At 42.5% G+C, this 22280-nt stretch overlaps 2 protein-coding genes across 3 annotated transcripts in view; one reads left to right on the top strand and one right to left on the bottom strand.

The window, feature by feature from the left end:
- The window catches only part of LOC146185700 (uncharacterized), a 71627-nt gene that overhangs the window by 22673 nt on the left and 26674 nt on the right, over positions 1-22280 (top strand). For both annotated transcript variants that reach the window (XM_084606624.1, XM_084606625.1), the window contains 2 exons: positions 16587-16710; positions 18369-18483. In XM_084606624.1, coding sequence (XP_084462750.1) covers positions 16587-16710; positions 18369-18483 — 239 coding nt within the window. The remainder of the gene's footprint in view (positions 1-16586; positions 16711-18368; positions 18484-22280) is intronic.
- On the bottom strand, positions 4439-10267 carry LOC146185703 (uncharacterized). Its single transcript, XM_084606627.1, has 3 exons — positions 9799-10267; positions 7090-7219; positions 4439-5725 (listed from the first exon to the last, which is right to left on the bottom strand). Exons 1-3 carry the CDS (start codon positions 10138-10140, stop codon positions 5604-5606), a joined length of 594 nt encoding a protein of 197 aa, XP_084462753.1. The 5' UTR covers positions 10141-10267; the 3' UTR covers positions 4439-5603.

The following is a 22280-nucleotide window of genomic DNA, read 5'->3' as shown; positions in this document are numbered from 1 at the left end:
CATCGAGTTTCGCAAGCCCCTCCACCACGACAAGGCAGTGATCCATGATCCATGAGAAGCTGTCTTGCATGGAAGCATTTTATATACTCTGAGCTGGGAGGCCGAGCTTTAATGGCATAGCTAACAATGGCATTGAGGAATCAACACACAGCACGTTGATGATGATGATTCACAAATGATACTTAGCAATACTTTTACTTTGCTCAACAGTGCCATGCAAACACCCTGTGATTGTCGTTATGCAGGGTCGCCGAGGTTCACTATTGTTGGGAAAGTTCGTCTTAACAAGCATATGTAATACAGTTTGTTGTAGGCAGGTTTCTTCTTACATTAAATCCTGCGGTCAACTAAATGGTCCCACATCATTCTTCATCTTATCTGAGAGTTCATGTCAACCGGAGTCTACTGTAATGAGAGATGAAAGCCCTTGTTTAGGCATCAACTCATGAACTCTTGACTTTATCAAAAAGGATCGAAAAATAATTTGGTATATAAAAAAATGGCAATAGATAAACTTACAACTTACTCACAGCCTACACAACGGAATACACTGCACCCATGCTAGAGACTTGCTGCTTGCAGCGACATGCTGCCCACTGGGAGCGCACCACTTGCATGGCATTGGTGGCCTAACCTTCTCACCGAATCCACAGTGGATTTCCTCTGGAACTAGGTGCTGCCTATCATAAGATGTCTCATCAGATTACCAGTACACTATGAGCAGAATAATTCTCATTAAAGGTAAGGTGCAGTTGGTTTTCACAACACCTTCGGTAGCAGAACACACCAGGAAAGAGCTATTGCTAAGCATTGGGTTGGCTTCACCGAATAATAGTGACGCAGCATACAAAATGAATACAAGAGATTGCAGGCCACCTTCAAACACATGCCATGTTCATTTCGTCCCAGTTCAAGTGCTAATAGGAGAATCGCCAATTGCAGTCGTGGGAAGTGGTGGCAGCGCAAGATTTGACCTATCGAGTCACCAGTGACGTTGCAGTTTGGTGTACTGCGTGACCTTCGTATACTTTTACATAGTATTTTCATGGGGATGTCTATGTTAGGCATAGCCAATAATTTGAAATGTCCTAGTTTTAGATATCTGGACTTGGCTAGCAGCTGTAAGGTGAATAGGAACACTTTGTATTGAAAATGTTTGTCCATTAAAAGTCTGATGAACAGCTGTTAATGCCGATTTACGCACCTATAATGTAGGCAAAAAGTAGACGTGAATGTGAAAAACATGAAAATTTAAAAAAAGCAAAGAAAGCCTTAGAAAAGATGTAAGGGGGGAAAGCAGCTGGGAAGGATAAGGCCCGTTGAAAGATGGTGGGGAGGTCATGCTAGACAGACTGGCCACCTTGTGTACTTCTCCTTACCTCAAGCATACTGGAATCATGGAAGAATGCTAGCATTATCTTAATACACACAAAAAAAGGGAAAGGATGTTAAAATTAAAAGACTAATTGGCATACTGTCCATTACATACAAGGCATTTACTGAGGTAATAGCTAATTGAATTAGGACAGCCTTAGACTACAATGAAAAGAACCAAGCAGGCTTTTGTAAAGGCTACTCCACCATAGATAATATCCACACTGCCAACCAGGTAATAGAGAAATGTGCAGAATATAATCAAGTCTTACATATAGCCTTCATAGACTACGATGAAACATTTGACTCTGTCAAAACTTTAGCAGCCATGCAGGCATTGGAGAACCAGGGTTCAGACGAGCCATATGTGGAAGTACTGGAAGTTATTTATAGTGGCTGCACAGCAAAACATGATCCCCAAGAGTGAAAGTAATAAAATCCCAGTAAGGCAGGGTGTTAGGCTGGGAGACAGTCTCTCCACTACTACTCGCTGCTTGCTTACTGAGAGTTGGTTTTGTGGTTTATGGGGCTTAATGTCGCAAAATGACTCATGCTGTGAGGGATGTCTTAGTGGAGGGTTCTGGATATTAAGACCACCTGGTATTCTTTATTGTGCACTGTAGTCGCGATGTACATGCTCGCTTTGCTTTTCGCCTTATCGGAAAGTAGCTGCCACGGCCGAGACTGAAGCTACATCCCAGGGATCATCAACTGAGCACCATAACCACTGAGCCACTGCTGCAGGGCTGCTTATACAAAGTGTTCAGGGACAAGGAATGGGAACAGCTAGGGATAGAAGTTAATGAAGAATACCTTGGTAATCTGTGCTTTGCCAAGTAACTCAGGACGAATCGCAAAGGGTAATCAATGACAGAGACAAGCAAAGCATTACTGTAAATCTTAAAATTCATGTGCAAAAAAACTAATGTACAACTACAATAGGTGGTGAGTGAGGTGCTAGAAGTGATAAGGGAATACGTCTAATTAGGACAGATAATAAGTGGACCACGAGTGAAATAACAAATAAGATTGGGATGGAGCATATGTGATAAATATTGTAATCATCAATGGCAGTTTACTCGTCTTCACCTGTGGGAAAAAAAATTTGGAGGCTAATGAAAAAGATTTAAATTACAGGTCAGTGAAGAGAGCTACTGATATTCTAGTCGAAATCGAGAAGAAAAAAAGATGCGCATGTTCAGGGCATTGTTATAGCGTCGTGTTGTATCGTGAGAAGGATGCTCGCTATGTATTGTAATGGCTTATCACGTTCGTCATGTCTGTCTGCGCATGCGCCAGCCACTAAAGAAGGTATAAGACAGCTCGCATTCTCCATGTACAGGTTGTTGGTTTGAGGCTACGAGCATGCACCTCATAATAAAGATTCCTGTTTCTTGGCCTGGCGTCTGGATATAACAGGCATATAATGTGAAGACAAGTTAACTAAATATATATAAGGGTAACTGACTGAATTCTAAGAGAAGCAGTGGGCAGCAAAAAAATTTCGCTGGCGATTGAGATTGAGGTGGCTGCTGTTGGTACAGGACTGGATTAATTGGAGGGATATGGCAGAGATTTTTGCCATGCAGTGGGTGCAATCAGGCTTATGATGATAATGAATACAGATACAAATTTAAATGTAACCAGCCAATATCTTGGAGCACCCGTTCCACTTTGCGCCCTCAAATCTTTCTTCTTGCAGTTTTAACTTCAGGTGTGCTCAGTTTGTTATTTACATCTCCTTGTGCTATTTTATATTGCTTGTTTCTAGAACAAAGGCTTTTGCTATCATATATCAGTTCAGGCGTTCAGTCGTGTCCGACTCTTCGTGACCCTATGGACCATGTCACGCCACGCTTTCCGGTCTCTCACTATCTTCTTAACATCACATAGCTTCATCTGCAATGCCTCGAGAATGCCATCTAACCATCGCGTTCGCTGCCTACCCCTTCTCCGGCGACCCTCAACCTTTCCCAACATCAAATCTTTCTCCAGCGACTCCTCTCTTCTCATCAGATGACCAAAGTAGCTGAGCTTTAACTTTAGAATTTGACCCTCCAATGAGCAGTCAGGGTTTATGGTCGACAATATCGACTGATTTGATCTTCTGGCAGTCCAAGGAACTCTTAAGAGTCTTCGCCAGCACCACAATTCAAACGCGTCAATTCTTCGGCGGTCAGCCTTTTTCACAGTCCAACTCTCGCATCCATACATCACAACTGGAAATACCATAGCACGGGTGATACGGATCTTGGTTGGCAGACTAATGTCTCTGCTCTTTACTAGGCGGTCAAGGCTAACCATTGCTCTCTTTCCCAGAAGCAAGCGTCTCCTAATTTCATGGCTGCAGTCTCCTAATCTTGGCGCCCAAGAACAGAAAATCTGTCACAGCTTCCACTTCTTGTCCATTGATGCTCCAGGACTTGATAGGGCAAGACGCCATGATGGAGGATCAGTCAGGATCTGCAGCCCATCAATGTCAATGGGACCAAGGTCTGCACGCAAAGCCTCCTCTATCATATATACCGACATCCAATTCAAACTGGTTTTCTCAAATTCACTGGTCAACCCGGTCTAAGCTCGGGTTGACCAGTATGTGAGTCACGGCTAGGGCGAAGCGCAAACTCAGCTTCAAACACAGACAAACTCAGCTTCAAACACAGAAAAGGAATGGGGAGAATGACACCAATGATGCATCTTTCAAAAGCCTTGCCTTCCAGCTGCTTTTGACCCTTCAGAAAGCACAGCGTTTACAAGTGCCATTACTGCATGAAGGTATCGTGAGCCCTTCTTTTTCATAATAGCGGAGTGAAATAATGTTACCTTATACCTTCGATAACGTTGAAAGATGAGCACAGCCCCATTGCACCATCATCATGCCAGCTGTGGCCTTATCCTAAAGAAAAAAATAACTTCTAGATGGCAAGTCATGTCTTTAGAGTTCTTGTTTGAGTGCACTGCTGTTGCAGCATGCACTTTGGTAGTTTTCTTTTTCTTTTTATATGTTTTACAGCCTTTCTATTCACAAAAAAAAAAAAAATAATAAACCAACCAAATACAGACACCAAATTGAAAACAGATTAATTTGGAGGTATTTATTTAGTTATTGCACTGAACGAAAGAGAAGTATACTCCAACTTGTATACATGGTGAACATAGTTGAATGCTTGTTAGAGAGCTTTTTGATTAAAAAGAAAGAAAATAAAGCCACAATTCAGCAACTGCATGCAAGGCATGGCAACGCTTAAAAGACATGCGGCTCAACAGCCTTTGTTGTCTTCATTATGACACATGCAAGGCACGGGGCGGCACGGTTTCTGGCTACAGCGTGCAATGCAGCAGTCGCTCCTCTCCTCTTCGAGGCCATGGAGAAAGGACCACACCGAGAAGCTTTAATGAAATGCGGGTGTGGGGGTCTTTAAGGAAACAGCAGGCGCGTTGTTGTCTTTGGTTGCCTGCATGTGGAGCCTCCTTGATCATCTTCCCCTTCACTTGCCAGGAAAGAGAAGCAAACCGGTTCACAAACCTGATGTGACCTTTGCCACCCTTCCAGATCAGGTTGCGAGCAGCACATAGATTCTGCTCTATCCTACTGGCAAGAGCCAGTTAAATGCATGCTTTGCTGTGCTGCTTTGATTTTTTTGCTTACACAGCATAGAGTAGCTACAGTAACAAGGGCACGCTATGCTGTGCTAAGTGCAGTGAAGACAGACAATATTTTTGCAACTTTTTCATTTCTTCATTACTTTTCACAAGTTCACAGCTGTAACCTTGCGGCCACAAAAGTGTGTAATGATCGGCTCTATGTCTGCTACAATGCTGCAGGTCTCGGATATTAAGTCGATGCACTCCTTTCTTTGTCACTGGCTTTGCTGTGTTCAAAGCAAGTTGCAGGCCCCGGTCATAGATGTCATCTGTGAACCCCCCTATGCGTTGCTTCTATGTTAAAGTTGGCCACCAGTACTACTAGACTGTTCTAGGTTGATGATTCCATCATCTGCACCTCTGTTTTTTTACCTTTGAGGGTGTGTGATGACTCTTGTGTCAGGTGCACTGTCACGTTACCTTGAATCTCGACTCGGCAAAGCCTCCATAAAATAGCTATTACCATACTAAGAACCTGCCTGGGTGTTCAAAGTCAAATTACAGTCCATGCACTTTCTGTCATTCCTCCAGGAGCTGAATGATAAAAGCATCAGACATTCTTGAAGTATTTCTAGTATGAAACATCACATCTCTCCTAATGCAGATCGTTGCAGCTTGATGGGCTTCGAGGTTGGTGAAAAATCCCTTGGGTCAACCTGGAGTTCTTTGTCCATTCTTTCCTTCATGGTTGTGTTAACCTGAACCACTGAAGTAATGACAAGGAATGAGGAACGCAGCATGAATGAATTTTTCATCAAAGATCACAAAACTTGTAATGTGGGGCAGACTTGTAGCGGACAAATCACATTTTGAGCAATAGTTCTTAAGGCTGTTTTTTGAGCTAGTTTGTGGAGTTTGCTCATGTTGCCAAAGCTTGGAGCGCAAAAAAGACAGTAACATGAGAGAGAGACAGGACAAAGCGCTTTGCCCTGTGTCTCTCTCACGTCCCTATCCTTTCTGCACTTCAGGCTTCGCCAACATGAGCAGTACTTCTTACTTTGCATTGCTATGCAGTAGACTCCTTTTAAGACAAACTTGAAAGGAACCAGATAATTTGTCTTGCCCCGCCGCGGTGGTGCAGTGGGTAGCATGCTCGACTACTGTGCCCAAGATTGCGGGATCAAATCCTGCCTGCGGCGGCCGCTTTTCGACAGAGGCAAAAAGCAAGGTGGCCATGTGCTGTGCAATGTCAGTGCTAGTTAAAGAACCCAAATTGGATAAAATTTCCGGACACTCCACATCTCTCATAGCCTGAGTTGCTTTGAGACATAAACACCATAAACCAAACTAACCAAATCAAAATTGGCAATGCATGGCACGTGACACACGCACAATATCGAAACCTGGTATCTCTGTACTCTGTGCACCAAGGAGCTAAGGTGCCCTGCCTTTCTGCGTCAGCTAAAAAGCTTTAATGCTAGCTGCCGAAAAGGCAGCTTCTCGTACAATTACTCAAGGTTGCGCAGCAGGTATTTGTCAGGGTGCACTTTCTTATGTGGAAACATTCCGCGCATTTTTCCTTGACAGTGCCACGCAGACATCCATGAGTGCCACTGCACAAGGTCGGCGGGGTTTGCAGTTGTTGCAAAATTCATCTTGACCAAAACATGTGCAAAACATTTCGCCTTAAGTAGATTATTATTTTCTTTTCTCCATTGAATCCAATGAGGAGCAAACCAGACATTGTTCATCTTGTCCATAAATTCGTCCTAATTGGAGTCTGCTGCACATTCATATTGGGAGGTAGCTCGGGGTTTCTTGCCACTCTATGATAAACACTGTTATATTTTTTTCTTTGTTGTGTAGCTTTCATATTTCTCTCACATGTAGGACCCTCACCTCAGAGTCGAGAAGTACACTGAACAAATGAAAAGAATGCATATAAGCACTCATATCTATTAAATTCTTCTGTGCTTATGGTAACTTTCCCCATTTCTTTTTTACACTTCTGTAATAGAAAAAAACTGCAAAGATCAGCATGAACACACTCAGCATTGCACTTTTATTTTGGCGCTGTGCTGTGCTCTAAGGACCATCTGAACGTTACCCTGATAATGAAAATATACTCACAGATGCTTTTACGAAGAACGCCGGCCTGCACATGCTTTGCACATCCTGTTCTGTGGCCACCTCTTTTCACCACAACATATTTTGTAAAGTCAGTTTGTATCTCCACATCTCTGACATCATTGAGGTGTGTCTGGAATAAGATAACCTGTGAAGTCACTTTTGTCACAGCAAATTTGTACAGAAGTATGATGATTATTGAATACGCAATGAACAGTAAATTATGCAGCCAATTTAAAAAGGAAAGATAAAAGCTGAAAACAAGGACAGAGACTAACATATCCCTACATTCAAAAGGTACCTCCAATCCAATGCGGCACTTCAATAGGCTACCCGTAATGGCATTAAAAGGGCCCTGCATTGTTGATCCACCATGCGACCTTCATTACTCGTAAACGAGACACTGCAATGTTTGAACACCAAAGGAAATCGCTGAAATATTAAACATTACTATTTTATTTTCTCCAGAAAAGCTCATTTCGAACCAATGGAGTTGCAATGCTCTGGCGATATTCAACAGCAGAAATGAGATGGCACCCAGATTGGGTGCTGCCTTCCACATCAAGTTTTCACTTAGTTCCTTTATGCTAGGTAAATGGATCCAAAAGGTGTCTCCGAGTACTGAGAGCATTTCACACGAGACAAAAAGTGAAAAGAAGTGCAGTGAAAGCAAATGAAAGATAACAATAATGCTAGGGGCAGAACATTACACTTCACTTCAAAATTTCATTTGGAGGCGTGCTGCTGTTGAAATTGCGCCGAGAAGGCAGCAAAATAAAAAAAAACTGCTGACATGCCTTGGTTAAAAATGTGGTGAAAGACGACGAAAAGCAGAAGAGGTTAAGAGAAGGGGAGAATGGCTATAATTGAGACGTTTCGTTAGCACAGTTGACAATAAAGAACAGTGGGGTTTTAACATGGTTAAACTTAATTATTAAGTGAAAGCTGTTTAGCTTAGCTTTGCTGGGTTTACTAAACTTGGTGGTAATTCAATATGCGGCATTAATGAAATGCTCCCATAAAAAAAATGGGGGACACCACACTAGACAAGGCTCGTTGTTGCTACGCTAGGTCAGGCTTCGAAGACCGCCTGGCTTTTGAGCTTGTTGTGAAGGACAGCTTTAGCTCTTCTAAAAGGGCTTTAGTGTTAGCATTTGACCGCTGTCAACAAATTTAAGTTAAGTTGTCCTGTCCAATGCTGTCAAAACTCGCTGTTCTGCAAAGCAAGAATGGCATGCAAGCTTCTGCTGCACATGTGCAATGCGCAGTTCTGATTGGGGAAGTGGGAGGAGCGGGCAAAATGCCTTTTCGTCTGAGGTCTTTATCTTGAATTTTCAAAGTGGAATAACTTTCACTTGACTGCTCTGATTTTGGTAATTCTTTCCGCACTTGTTCCTGGAACACATGCAAAATCCCTTTAACTACACTAACCAGTAACAAATAAGATGTCACAGTGCTTCTTCAATGTGCACAGCTGAAGAGTGCAGCGTGCATGTGTGTTCACTGTCAATGTAACCATGATGTCGTGAGATAAAAAAGGGCCTTATACTGCACAGCTCATTAACAACATAATAGGAGCGTGAGGAGTACAATGAAGCCAAAGGATGACTAACATGAATTGGCAGAGATGCCATGAAACAGGGCCAAACAAAATGTTCTGCAGCAGCATTCAATATCATTGAATAATAAGAGACGGATAATAAACTCATTTATTTTTCATTATGTTTCTTATTGTTATTATTATTATATTGTATTAAAATGGCAAGTAGTAATGTGTGTCCAACCCTTCCATCCCGCCCCTATGAAAAGTGCATTGCCTTTAGTACTGATAATATTAAATATGTTTCTTGCAGAAGTATGTCCAAGTGGCTATTGCTAAATTGGACAGCTCTGCCTCCTTTGATATTGTCGGGAGCAACAATTTTAGGCTCGAAAAAAAATCCACATAAACGGCCACTTGGAGCTGCGCATGTCACCTAAGATTCATTGATAGCCTGGAGAAAGAGCACTGTGGCCCCATTTCCTTTGTCGCTTATTGCATGTAGTACCTACCTCCATTTATTGCTCTCACAAAACAGGAATGATACTCTTTACGCAACTAATGCCCGTCTTGGAAACTATTTCCAGGAAGGGCATTTATTTTTCCTGTAAACTCTGAAAAGGACTCGATTTAATGTGCATATCACACCTGTTACGCACGACGTGGCCTGCGAGTCCGACAAAAACGCGTCAGTTCACGCTAACGGAGAGGATTTGACCAATTCGACTCCCTATCGTAGCTTGTGATCAGCGGATGCGGCGCCTGCGCAAGCCTTGGCTTTTTGCCAGCATTTTGTTCACGTTCAGGTACAGGCGCCGAGTAAAATCCGTCAATGGGCCCACCTGTCTGTATCCTACAGGATATCGAAAATTTTTCTTAATCCAAGTAGCAGCTCCATGCATTGCTGAAATTTAGCATCAAGCCTGGTTAAAGTGTACTAGTACTCTTTAGCCTGGTTATACCAGCCGAACACTCATTCACCGCTACGCACAAGCGCGAGCTAGAATTCAGCGAAGCTGTCAAAAGTTCGCTCCGCACTACTCCGGCCCGTACTACCTGAAGCCCCTCCCGAGGTCAAGCAGTGCGCGATCGTTCGTACAAGCCCCCTTTTGCACTTTTTTTCTTCCTTTTTTTCTTGTAGTTCTTAGCATAAAGAGAGAAGCAGCACTTACCGCGCCGTATTTTTCTTGCCGCGACGGTACTTCTTGAAGTGATGGAGGCGAGATGATTGATGGAATAGCGCTACGAAAAAGTACTGGTCTGCAGAGCATTCCCAACGATTGGCTCACTGATGCGTTGACCACGTAATCGTTGGCACGGAAATGGCGAGAACATACCACCAGAGTATCCGGTTCTCTACCTTTCCATTTTCGCATGGGCATGGCACTCAACCATAGCGAACGTCGAGGTTCATCCCGCGGCACCTTATGGGACACGACTGCGGTTCTATCGTTGCCTTTACCACCAGCGCTGTTATGACAGCCCACAACATCGCATTTACGTTTGTACGACATTTCATTGCTGTATGCGTGCAATGAACTTGAAACGTCTCGACGAGCCGGCGAAACGCAGCTTAAACACGGCGAAACTTCAATCTAGGCATGTTTGTATGGCAGTTGGTAAACACGCCGACACGGCTACTTCGCGCAGCGGGCGGGGGGGGGGGGGGGGGGGGGGGGGGGGGTCCTTTGTCCTGTCACGTGACCTGGTATCCTGCGCGCTGGATTTGAACGGCGCTGGGAAATCCGCGAGGCTTTTAGCGCTGCGCTTTGTCTAGCTTCAATTTCATAAAATTTCGCACTAACTGCTTTCATTGACACAAATGCGCATACACAAGTTCATTATTGGGCATTACTTGTCATCGCTGGCGCACGCCACCGCTCGCTTACGACGCGATCGAGAGTTGCCTCCTCACTCACGGGCGTTGTAAGCGTTCACACTGCTTGCTACACGCACCATCGTCTACGGCCAGGGCTAAAAGTCAAGGGAGTCTCGGAGGATCTGAGACCCCCCCCGCCAGTATTTAAGAGAGGCGTGAGAACTGCCCACGCTCGAAGATATAAAGATTGCATGAATACAAAGGAGGCTGTTATCTTTTAAACATTTCTCTTGTTTAGGCAATTTGGCAGTGAGTTTTAATAACCATTAGCATATCTTCTATAACCCACGATGGAGAAAAATAAGTTCTCCCATTTGGTTGGTTGGTTGGTTGGGGTCTTTGGGTTATTCTCGGGAGGGGGGGGATACCGGGCATGGGTTATGCCGGCCTTAATTCGCGGCGGCACTCTTGGTGTCCGGGGGGGAGGGGAGATGGGATGTTGGGAGTTTGGATGTTGGGATGGGATGTTTGAATAAAACGATGTGCGAAGCAGGGCACCAGCCGCTTTCTCTCTCTTCCTCTTTATTTCTTTTTCCACCTGTGCAGTAATCAGTAGAGACCCCCCTCTGGTGGTACCAGACTTTGAGCACTGCCGCCGTCCGACGGCGCTTTGTGCGGATGAATTCTTTGGCCGTGGCAAAGCTGCCTGTTTTCAATGCAACCTAACTACTGCAATATTTTTATTGTTGACTTGTACCCTTACGTCTTGGAGTTGAATTATTACCTCACGGACGTTTTTCCCCTTACTCCTCATCCCCTAACTATACGGCCTCAGGCCTTCATTCATTCATTATTTCTCACTTGGACGTTCAGATGCTGAAGAATTCATAATAACATACTGGAACAATTGTTCGTTGATTGTTTGTGCGTGGTATGGGTATGATATCATGTCAAGAATTTGTTTTTTCAGTTTGTGGTGTTCTTAGTGAAAATGCTTTAGAATATAGCCCAGGCTTATCTCAGTGTCCTGTTGAGGACTTCAATTGTGGACCAATATTGTTCTTTTAAAACACAACCAGAAGCCGCAATTATAACTATGATGGCTTCTTTCGAAAATGGCCTGAAATCAGTGTCTTTTGAAAATATTTAAAATATGCAAATCAGATTCTCTACTAAAAGATGATTATATATTTTGGCCCAGCATGATGGATCTTTAGCATATCTGCTGTGAGATTGTGAGAATGTTTCGGAATTAGCGGTTATTTGCAGAGGCATAAACCCACTTAAATTTCAGGTGTGGGTACATGTAGCTTGCCTTAGAGACCATCTTGAGTATGAAATTTCATTTTTTACTTATTTTGTTAATAAGATGTGATATATTAAAAAAGAGTTAACAGCGTTGCCATGTTGCAATGCCTTTAACACACTTTTCTAACCTGCCATTTGTAAGGTAAAGAAGAATATCACTAAAACTTTAAACGAACGGTAGTTGGTCAGGTTGCTCACGTTTAAACAAAAAGTGCTGAGAGTAACACTAGACGCAGCAGGCATTCACACACTTATGCGTACATTGCATAAGGCTTTTCACAACTTCTCCATAATTTGTAACATTTCAGGGATCCAAAATCTAGAGCATGGCTGAAGCAAGCACTGATGGATATTGTAATCAATTCAGTCAAGTTACTATCATCTCTAATGCCTCGATGGACATGTGTCATAGTAATACTACATACGCATTAGTCCCCCATCACATTTTGAAGCCATGTCTTCGTCCTTCTCGGTGCATTGAAAGATCATTCTGCTTCATACGAGGAAACTGGCATCACCAGTATAATCCTAAGGATGGTCTTCACCTTCTTGAAATACACACAGATCATTGCATGCGTTTTTCAGAGTATCAATCCAGTAGTGTTAAAGGCCGCGTTTTCCAGAAAATTCAGTGACGGCATTGTCAGTGTTGGCGTTTTACCGAAATCATGACCATGGCTTTGGCAGGTGACAGTTGAAAAATGACATGGCCGTGCACTGATTGGTCATCGGGTTGTATGGTACCACATTACATGGCCGTGTGGGCAGGTGGTGCCAACTCGAGCTTCACGTTTGTGATGGGAGTGTGAGATCAAGTGTGAGATCAGAATCTAGATTTGGATCCCAAGTTAGACATGCTGCCCCTAGGCCACACAGTATATTTGTTAGGCTTACGCTTTCGCGTCATACCCCTAAAGGATGAGCTTAAGTGTCCCTAATAATGTAGCACCTTACACTAATAGGGCGCGATAAGGGAATAATTTAGCAGGAAAAAGAAACTTCCGCCGTTGCTTTCGCAGTTCAACTAGGGTTAACCAGAGCTAAACCACAACAAATTTTTTTTGCATGTTGGCCAAATATGTTTACATGTTAGTTCTATGGAAATGTTATGCAAGTAAGGCACTATGGTAATGTGCAGGACATTTTTATTACGCTCGGCAGGTTTCCTCTTGTTGCTCGTATTCATAGGCAGCAAGATCACTTCCTCACTGTGTTTGTTCAAAAAGCTTTTTAAAAAAGCTCAGGTGTTTCAACATTGTCACTTTTGTCTGAGTCAGAATTCATCGGCAGTTCCTCATGTTTTTCGCCCATCGATCCGTGGCCACACATTGCAGGCTGTCTCGCCATGGCCGCACTACTGACAATGAGGAAGCGACGTGGTGTGGATGAGGACGCGGATAAAGAAACATCCGCTCCGCATATTGTTTCAAATTTACCCTGCAAGTTTTATGGGTTTTGCGGCTTTCCCGCAGGTGCCATTGACATTTGCGCATTATTATTTTGATGTGAGTAGTGTCGGCAGTGGCAGGGAGGGAGTTGTAAAGGCAACATGAGTATACTCACACTGGGGAGTGGCAGGGGGTGTATGTGTGTGCATGTGGTCTCCTGAGATATCTCAGTAGTGGCAGTTGTTATAGGGTTATGCTCTCGCATTAAAAGATTACTAATTAAGCAGGTAGCATAGTTAATGTACATGGATGAGGACCCACAAGGGGGCCAGCCAAGGGGGTTATCTAAAACTTACAGGATGACAAAAGACATCCCATTGGTCTCACCAAGCTTTGCTGTACTGCTTTTTTTTTTTGCTTTTTTTTTTAATCCTTGGTTCAAGTTATATGAAACTGGGGTGGATATGTCTGTGTATATGTCTGTGTATATGTCTGTGTATATGTCTGTGCATTAGGTGTACTTGACTAATTACCTTGCCAGTATTGACTTTGCAGTAGAGGTGGATCATGTTTCTGTCAGTATTTTTGATGGGGCCTTCTTGAAAAGCATGTTTTCTTGTGCTTGACGTGTCGCAATGCCTTCTGAGGCAGGGTTGTATTATCCTTCGACACCTAGCAAAGCGACATTGATAAATAAAAAAAGAAATAGCGTGCCGAAAGCGTGCCCTAGCTCAGATTCCCTATCCAGAGACGGTTTAACTTGCGCAATTGTTCTGTTGGTGGAGTGCTGCCAGGAACTCATATTTAAAGTGCTATTCACAAACCTTGCAGTTATGCAAGAGCTCTCGGTTGCCTTTCGGTATATAACAAGCCCACTGCTCTCTTCTCAGAGCATACTTTGGGGCTTAAAAAAGGCGATGCTCTTGCAGCACACAATCTTTTAATCTTGTGCAGCCCGACAAAAGTGTTTCCATGGCTTCGGCAACATGACGTGGTTTAGAAACAATTTTTGGAAGCAAGGAGTGTGGTGAGACAGTTGTACCATTGGATAAAACAATACAGTTGTTTGACACATTACACGCCTGTGTTGACTTGGAGGTTCCATGTGCTCTCGGTGTGCTAGCAAAGTTTGTGTGCTGTTGCCACCTGCTTAGAGCAGGTTGAGTAGGTTTCTTTTCTCCACTGCATATGCACTGGCATGGAGCCATGCACAAGTGTCACAAAAAAGTGACTCATTGTAGCAGTAGGCCACTGCGACCGCTTGGCAACAGCTTCGTTACTGCTATAGCATGCAGACTACATGACATCCTGCCCTCTTGTTCAACCCAGTGCAACAGCTTAAAAAGATCTGACACTGACCAAAATGCTTCATTAAGTTTTGGTGGAAATTAAAATTTTTTTCTCACTTTAAATGTCTGGGAAAAACAATGATTTCTTATATTAATTTGTCATTGAAAGTCACTATAACTGAGCCTTTTGTTGCTATCAGTCATGCTGCTCACCAAATGTTTCTTTCACATATGTTGTATGTCTATATTATATATTTAATCATATACCAATTCCAGTCATGTAACCAGTAATATTCAGAAATAATTTAATTTGTCTTTACAGTGTGAATTTGTGCTATGCTTTTTGTTTGCCTTTCCCCTTCCAAATATATTGCTGTGACTAAATAAAGTATACTGTGTTTCTGCATGCATATTTTAAATTCACAAGGGAATGTTTCTATTCTAAAGTGCACTAGCGTTCTTAAATACTCTCCTTTGTCCTTTGTTAGCACTCACTGCTGGTTGGCTGCAGCCACGGGTTTGAGGTCTGTAGGCATTTAGTGTGTTAAGACATTACAAACATGGTGCATCGGGTATGCTTCCATAGGGACCACATAGTATATGTTCCTTATGTGCATAGGTTTTTAACCATTGGTTTTTAACCATTGGCACATTGTACTGGGTGGAGGTCTCAGACAACAGTTTTCTTTGTTGGTTGCAGGTACCAGTATTACTCTGCCAGTGTATTGTTGCGTAGTTCTCAGCACAGTTGGCCTTCTTTCCATCACTGCTGTGCATGTGCATGCCTCTCCTGAGTTCCATTAGTTATGAGTAGGGATTGGAACTTTGGGGTTTTTCTTTTTGAAAATTCAGTTGACGTTTTTGCTGTTTATTTCAGAACAAAAATTTCTTTTACAGTGGATGTTATTTTTGATGAATGAATCGTTGACATTTTTTCGGTGATTTATTGTTTTATGTGATAATTCTGTGTAATCAAAACTCACATAGACTATTTTTTTTTGTTGGTTTTTTTTTTTTTTTTTTTTTTTTTTTTTTTAGCATGTGCAAGTAGTGGTACCTGGAGTTGTACCTGAAAAAAAATTTGTGTCTCGAGTAAAAATAACACAAGTGGAAATTTACTTCTAGTAACTAGGTTGACTTCTTATGTTTGGGTTGTTGCGCTGGGTTTGAGTCGGGGGAAGGGTCATTATGAAGTTGATGGCAGTGACGCTCAGCTGTTGCTCAGTTGTTGCAGTTGACAGAAAATGTATTTCAGTGTCTTCCATGAAGTTGATAAGCCTTCTTAACCGACTGACTGCTCTAAGGGGGGGATGATAGCGGACGAACAATACTTAGCTACCAGGCAGCAAGGAGGTAGTGCTTTTCAATAAACTAGTGGAGCTGTGCCTCAAATCATACAGCTGGGCTACTTATCCAGCGATACCACCGTCAAATTACGCCCCTGGCTTTCCTGCTTAATTAATTTTCAATTTGTACTGTTTACAACTTGTACTTAACAGCCAGCAAGTGATGCCTTGCATTCCATGGATGCTGAACTTTTTCAGTTCAAACAAAATCTATAGTAAACTGAATTGAATGCGTTTACATTTCTTTTTCCGGGTCAAACAGACGAGCCGTCTCTAGTCGCAGGTAAACTATCAGCTTATAAAGTACTTGCTGAGTTTTTGTGAGGCAGATGCAAGCAGGATCCGCAAGCTTGCACTTAACTCCGTACTTGCATGCACAGTTAATGCTCTGTTAATGCTGTTAGTATGTGCTAATGCTCTGTGGCAGTGAACTATAGCTGCAGCATCTGTGTGTCCTTGTTTTTAAACCAGTTTTATGTTTAGCAGACGAATTTCCTTCCACTTTCCAGAGGGCGCTACACCTTGCGAAAAAAGTCGATCATAGCACGTCTAGGCAACTCACTGAGAAGAGATTATAAATGCAGACTATTGCGATTTCCTTATCCAAGCATTTATTGCATGGAGTTGTTGCAGGTTTTAAATGCAAGTGCATTGCTTGGAACCCCTCCCCTTGCTTCTGCCATTTTTTTTTTTCTCATCCTCATATGAAATACTATTCACAAATAGATGGACAAGTGTGTCTTTATGTGGAGCACCATATGCCACAAAGGAACACTAAAAAAGTAAATTTTTTTATGCAACATTTTCCAGGTGAGCGCCTTTTATGACTGCTACTTCAATATCAAAGGAGACCATGATGACACCAAGTATTTTTTCATGACGTCACGAGGGCTGCCTACAAACCTTGTAGCAAAGTTCTTTGTTGGACTTGGAAGTGAGTCTCCTGGTCTGATTACGTTGTCTTCCATCACCGTGTCTTCTGCACTTGAACTTTTTTCACCCATATGACAGAGTTCACTGTCATTTTATGTCTTTTGAAACATGTATTGTTGCATATAAAGTGACCTCCTTTTTTAATAGAATAACATTCTGAAATGATTTTTATGAAGAGATGACTATATGTAGGATTGCCGCCGAGCCATGTGTAGTATCCGTACCGTGCTAGTGCCCATTTCAGAGCTCTGTGCTTAAAACATAGTCAATCCTTATGCAGATCAATTCAATGAAATCTTTCACTATGTGTGGTTTACCTGGCTTGCTAACGCCGTCTGCCACTTTCCCGGGGGGGGGCAGCAAAAAAAATTAGTCTTTCTCACAAAATTCTCTCCTCCTCGTGCGAAATATCAAACAGAAGTGCATTCTAGGTTTGGCCACTGCTTTGCTTTGTTGCTTTCTTTTGTCCAACTTCCGAGCTCTATATGTGTAATGTGCTTTCTGTCGTTGCTGCTCTCCTATCCCTTTCGCTCTGCAACTTTTCTCAATCTTAATCCCGTTTATAGGACAGTGAGTGATGGCCTGGAATCTTCGTAACAGTCACTGTCTGTGAGTTTGCATCTTCTGTGCTTCACGTCTTTTTTTGATCCCTTTCATACTGTTGTGCCTTGTATACGTGTGCTATATGTGCATAGCAGCAATTGCTTCTGCCAGAGCAGGCTCATTTCGTTGAGCCTGTAGTCGTAAGCATTGCATCACTCTTAGAAAAAAAAAGAAAAAAAGAATTGCTAGGCCTAATTGTTTGCTTGACCTACTCAACTTCCACGAAAGTGGTAGCATTTGGGTTAGGTACTTAATTGAATTAATAAGAAAATTATTGAAAGTCTGCATCATACTCAGCAATGACGGACCAGAATTTAGTATGATGCTTAAGCTCCGCCTTAGGAGTAGACAGATAGCGCGGCATAAGTATCCAGCATGTTTTAAAGGAAAGTGCGTGTACGCGAATGAGGAACTGCGTGAGAAGCAGGCAAATGGGAGCCATTGACACTGTCCCATTGTACACTTAAAGACAGAGCTTAAGTGTCCACCTTGTTCTTTCTAATTGCTGTCTATGACCTGTATACTGCGGCCATGTATGAGCTGTGTACGCTGTCGTGGAAAAAAGACAGCTTTTGTACGGGTTTATCAGCAGTGAGCACTATCCCTCACCCCTGTGATTTTGGTAAAAGCATTTCTTTTCTAATCTTGTCACCTCCTTTCGTCATTTTGCCACCAACAGCTACTACAATGAATATTTTTTAATCACGCTTTGCCGCATGCAGTATGGACTTTCGAATAATTCTCACAGAAATGGCCACATCCTAGATGGGTGGTAATGCTCACCACTGTTGCTCGAGTCTTCTGGCTAGGGCAGACAGGTAGGATTACTAGGTGGGCTGCATAAATAGCAGACTGCCGCCTGAGTCCTATCTAGCCTACCTCACATGTTATTTTCTGGCTGCATTGGAGTGAGGATGTAAAAACTGTTTTCTGCTTTTTTCTCTTCAGGCACTCTTTTTTGACATAGACAGTACTAACGCCAGTGCCTTCGCCAGCATTCCTTGTAAGGATAATGTCATACTCTTTTTCTCCTTCCCCACCTTTATATATGTGCAGGAGGAAAGAACATGTGCGATTGGGAGAGTACAGTCATGGTCCTAGAACCGGCTCTGTCCAAGAGGTCTGTCATTGCTCAATTCAGCCTCGCCAGCAGCTCGTTAAACATTAGCAGGTAAGCGAGTCTCTTTCTTGCAAAACTGCTTCCCTTCTTATCACTTCTTGTAGTATTTCACAAAGACTATTTTACGTGAAATCGCCTGTGTGATATATCTTTCTTACCTGCCCTTGGAATCTGCTACTCTTGGGTACCGGAGGCCTGGTGCCACACTGTTTTAATCAGTCCTGAACTCGTAACTAGTGCCTGTTACCCCTCCCAATATTCTATACACACAGCTGTATACATAGAGAACATGAAGGTATTTTTTATAAATTTGTTGCACCTAGCTTCAATTTGTTTTATACGAATGCAACCCCTTTCTTATTCCTGCTTAGTTTTTTGTTGTTGTTATTGTTAGCTCATGCAGCATGTGCTTGAATATGCTGATGGCCAATTTTGTCGTATGTTTCTATTCTGAGTTTCTCACGGTATCTGTTTCCAGAAAAAAATAATCATAATAAAAAAGCATGTGATGCACAATGCCTTGACTGTCCCCTCCCTTTTTTTTTTTTTTTCACTCTTCAAAAGCATGTTACAATTTGGTAACTGTCTTGAAGCTTTTTGCATTATAACATACATATCTGTAAAAAAATTACACATGAATATTCATGTTTCCAAAAATATTTAATTGCCTTTCTTTGGACGAGCACAGACTGTTTAGGGTTGGAACAGCTTTTCTCGAACAGAAATAGTGAGCACCATTTGTAAAGGTTATTCTGTCAGTGCAGTCAGGTCTGCTACTTCTGATATTCTTAGGTGATGTAGCCTCAATTTTTTTTTTTTTGTACTTTTGCTGTACATCAGCCTAGCTGATGGTATCTCTTGTTCTGACCAACAAAAATGCTGCGAAATTCTCTATTAGCACTGGACAGGAGGTGATGATAAATGCATTTGAGTAGTGCATTATCTTCAGAAATGAAGCATGATTATATAACTAAAAAGACTAGTGTAAACTTTTTACCTTATTCGTGTATGCTTTTAATAATTACAATGACTTTAATGAGGTTGCAATGTGTATTGTATGTTTTTTCTGTGCGTGATTGTCACTTGGTATGCCCCTCCTGCTTGGGCCATAAGGCCTGCAGCATTTTGAAATAAATAAATAAATAAATTGTAAAGAGGAAGATGTACATTCGAAGAGGAAGAAGTTTCCGTGCGCTGTCGCCAGTGACATCGCAATCAGTGTGGGCTCTGGACTTACTCATACGTGGACTGTTCCTGACGGGCTCCTAGATCGCGTCCCAGTACCTCTAATAAACCCCCATCTTACAAAATAAATAAATAAATAAATATCCTCCCTTCCTTGTTACCAGTGTTCAATTTTTTTCTTTTTTTTTTTCTGTTTGCCCACAGCTGTTGAAACCCCCCTGGAATTGTCAGTATATCATCTTGAATAAATAAAATTTGACCTTACTCTGACAGGTACTAAGGATCATTTCCCCTTTGGCCCATTATTAATAATAATAATAATTAGTTCGCAAGAAGGGAAAGGCGCAGTATCTGTCACACTTGCTGCTCTGTGGACACCTGAACCGCTCCGTAAGGGAAGGGAGGAAGGTGGGAGTGAAAGTGGAAAGAGAGAAAGGGGAGTCGTAGTGGAGGGCTACGGAGTAATTTCGACCACCTGGGGATTTTCAATGTGCACTGACATCGCACAGCACACGGACGCCTCTTTGTTTCGCCTCCATCGAAACTCGCTCTCCGCAGTTGGGATCGAACCCGGGAACTTCGACTCAGTAGTCGGGCGTTTTACCACTGCACCACTGCGGCGGGGCAGGCCCACTGTTATCATGCAGGTTTTCATGGCATTAGAAATTTTTGTGTTACTGTTAACAATACTGTAATCATTAGCTGTAATTTTAGTTTACATGCCTATTTTACAGTGCTGCATGATGAATTGCACCTGCTAACTCTACCAGACTAACCTTTTGTGTGAAGCAGCTTCTTGCATACATATGTTCATAACTGTATGTGGGCGAGCATGAAAGAAAACATTAACATATAAAATTCAGTTGTATTTGACACTACTTGAGATGCGCTAGAACCTTTAAGCATGGAATGATAGAACAATGGACTTTGCTGGTCTTCAGGAGCGAAATTTAGTGAAACCAGCAATAATTCACAGTGTAAGCCAAAATTTTTTCTTCTTGATGCCATCAGTGTCATGAGAAAGAATTACCATGTAAACCGTATATAGGGGAAGTAAGAATATATCTCAACCCCTACTTTGAAGTGAAAAAAAAAAAAAAAAAAAGAAAAAAAAAAGAAATTGAAAAAAAAATGCTGAGGGGCATATGTTTACAATATTGCCGATGTTCGTGTACCACTGGAGCTACAAGTTCATTCTAAACTTTCAGCAGCGTCGTCGGAAGAGGACTCTGTTGTCGCTCGTGACCTCCCACAGTGTGTCATCTAGTTCCATAAAGCGTGTTGCTTACACAGCATTTCCTGAAAGGTTACATGTGAACAGCTGATCTTATCCATGCCAATACCGTAGGCTGTTTTCTAAAATTCCAAACTGTCAGTGAGGGAGCAGCCATTTTGCCGTTCTTTTTGGCGAACACCAATTTCTTTCTTATATGCCACTCTAACTGCCTCCACATGAAACTATTAATTTCTAACGAGAAACTATATACTACTTTAGGTTGAACAAAAGAGCGCGAGTGAAGGCAAATACGCCATGGATTGAAACAAACGCAAGCAATTGCAGGATGTCAACATCAATTTGGCTGTTCGTTCATGAGCAGGCATACCACACGTTTCCAGATTGTCTCAGATTCTAAAAGGCCGCTATATAAGACAACTGGCGACCTCAGCTTGCTTTTTCAAGAAAAGAACTCAACTTATATTCCGGTTTTATATGTTATATACCCAATGGGCAGAATGAGCAGAGGCAATAGCTTTATGTCATAAGGCTGGGACCGAGTGCTCGGGCAAAAAGAATGACCATTTTGTGCCCAGATTGATTGGTGTGGCAGTAGGGATGTTCTAATACATGGTGGCAGAGCAAGCTGGCTTACACTTTTGAAGGCATGAGTACTGTGTTGGCATAGTTGTCAGGGTGCCTTCTTTTGATGCTTGAATGTGGGGCCACTCCCAGAATGTATGTGTGTTCTTGAAGCGTGTGTTTGGGGAGAAAGAGCCTAGCGAGATGTCTGAGCCACAAAGAGTGACAACTGCATGGGCTGCGACGTGAGCATAGCAACTGTCAGGTGATGTGCTCAGCTTCTTCATAATGCAGCAGGTGGCACTAATTTACCCTGTGCAGTAAGTAAACTTCCTGAAAAGAGATACTGAAAATTCGTCTCATCCTTCTCTTGTACCTGAGAGGAGGGTTTTTGCTGTCTTACTTGTTTTTTATGATTTTTTTTATTAAAGCATTGGCAACACATGGGTTCGTATTCCGAATTTGTGACATTATTGAAATGACGGTGAAAACGCCAGAACCAAAAGTAGTAGGGGCAGCCGGTTCCGGTGTGTCCACCAATCAGATGACTCAAGGTCGTAGAGACAGCGACACTTTTGTTAACGACGCAAACTTGAAACACGGACCATGGACCACTTTTCTTGTTCAGCAGGAAGAGGTAGCAATGAGAAAAGGAGATCAAGAGTCTCCGTTGCTTATCAAGTGGAACTTTCCTTTTTGTGATATTGCATGCCATCCATGCCCCTATCTAACTTGCTTTCATTTATTCCAGCGGGAAGGGGCTTCAGTTGAGGTGAAGGGGGTGGATTAGGCATGAAGTGAGAGAGGTAGAGGTGGAACTCTTGTCATTGCTGGTTTATGATCAGGAGCTTTACTATGCACAGCA

The sequence above is a fragment of the Amblyomma maculatum genome, chromosome 6, assembly GCF_055883805.1.
Source record: "Amblyomma maculatum isolate TAMU_Amacu chromosome 6, ASM5588380v1, whole genome shotgun sequence".
NCBI classification, from domain to species: domain Eukaryota; kingdom Metazoa; phylum Arthropoda; class Arachnida; order Ixodida; family Ixodidae; genus Amblyomma; species Amblyomma maculatum.
The sequence above is the reverse complement of the archived record's forward strand: the minus strand, read 5'-3'. Positions and strand labels throughout refer to the sequence as shown.

Bases quoted from the DNA above. Each gene is read 5' to 3' on its own strand.
- LOC146185703 (XM_084606627.1), bottom strand. From the start codon at position 10,140: ATGTCGTACAAACGTAAATGCGATGTTGTGGGCTGTCATAACAGCGCT. The intron at 7,220-9,798 runs GTAAGTGCTGCT...ATCTTATTCCAG, and splicing joins GGCAAGAAAAATACGGCGCG to ACACACCTCAATGATGTCAG. The intron at 5,726-7,089 runs GTGAGTATATTT...TCATTACTTCAG, and splicing joins CGTTCTTCGTAAAAGCATCT to TGGTTCAGGTTAACACAACC.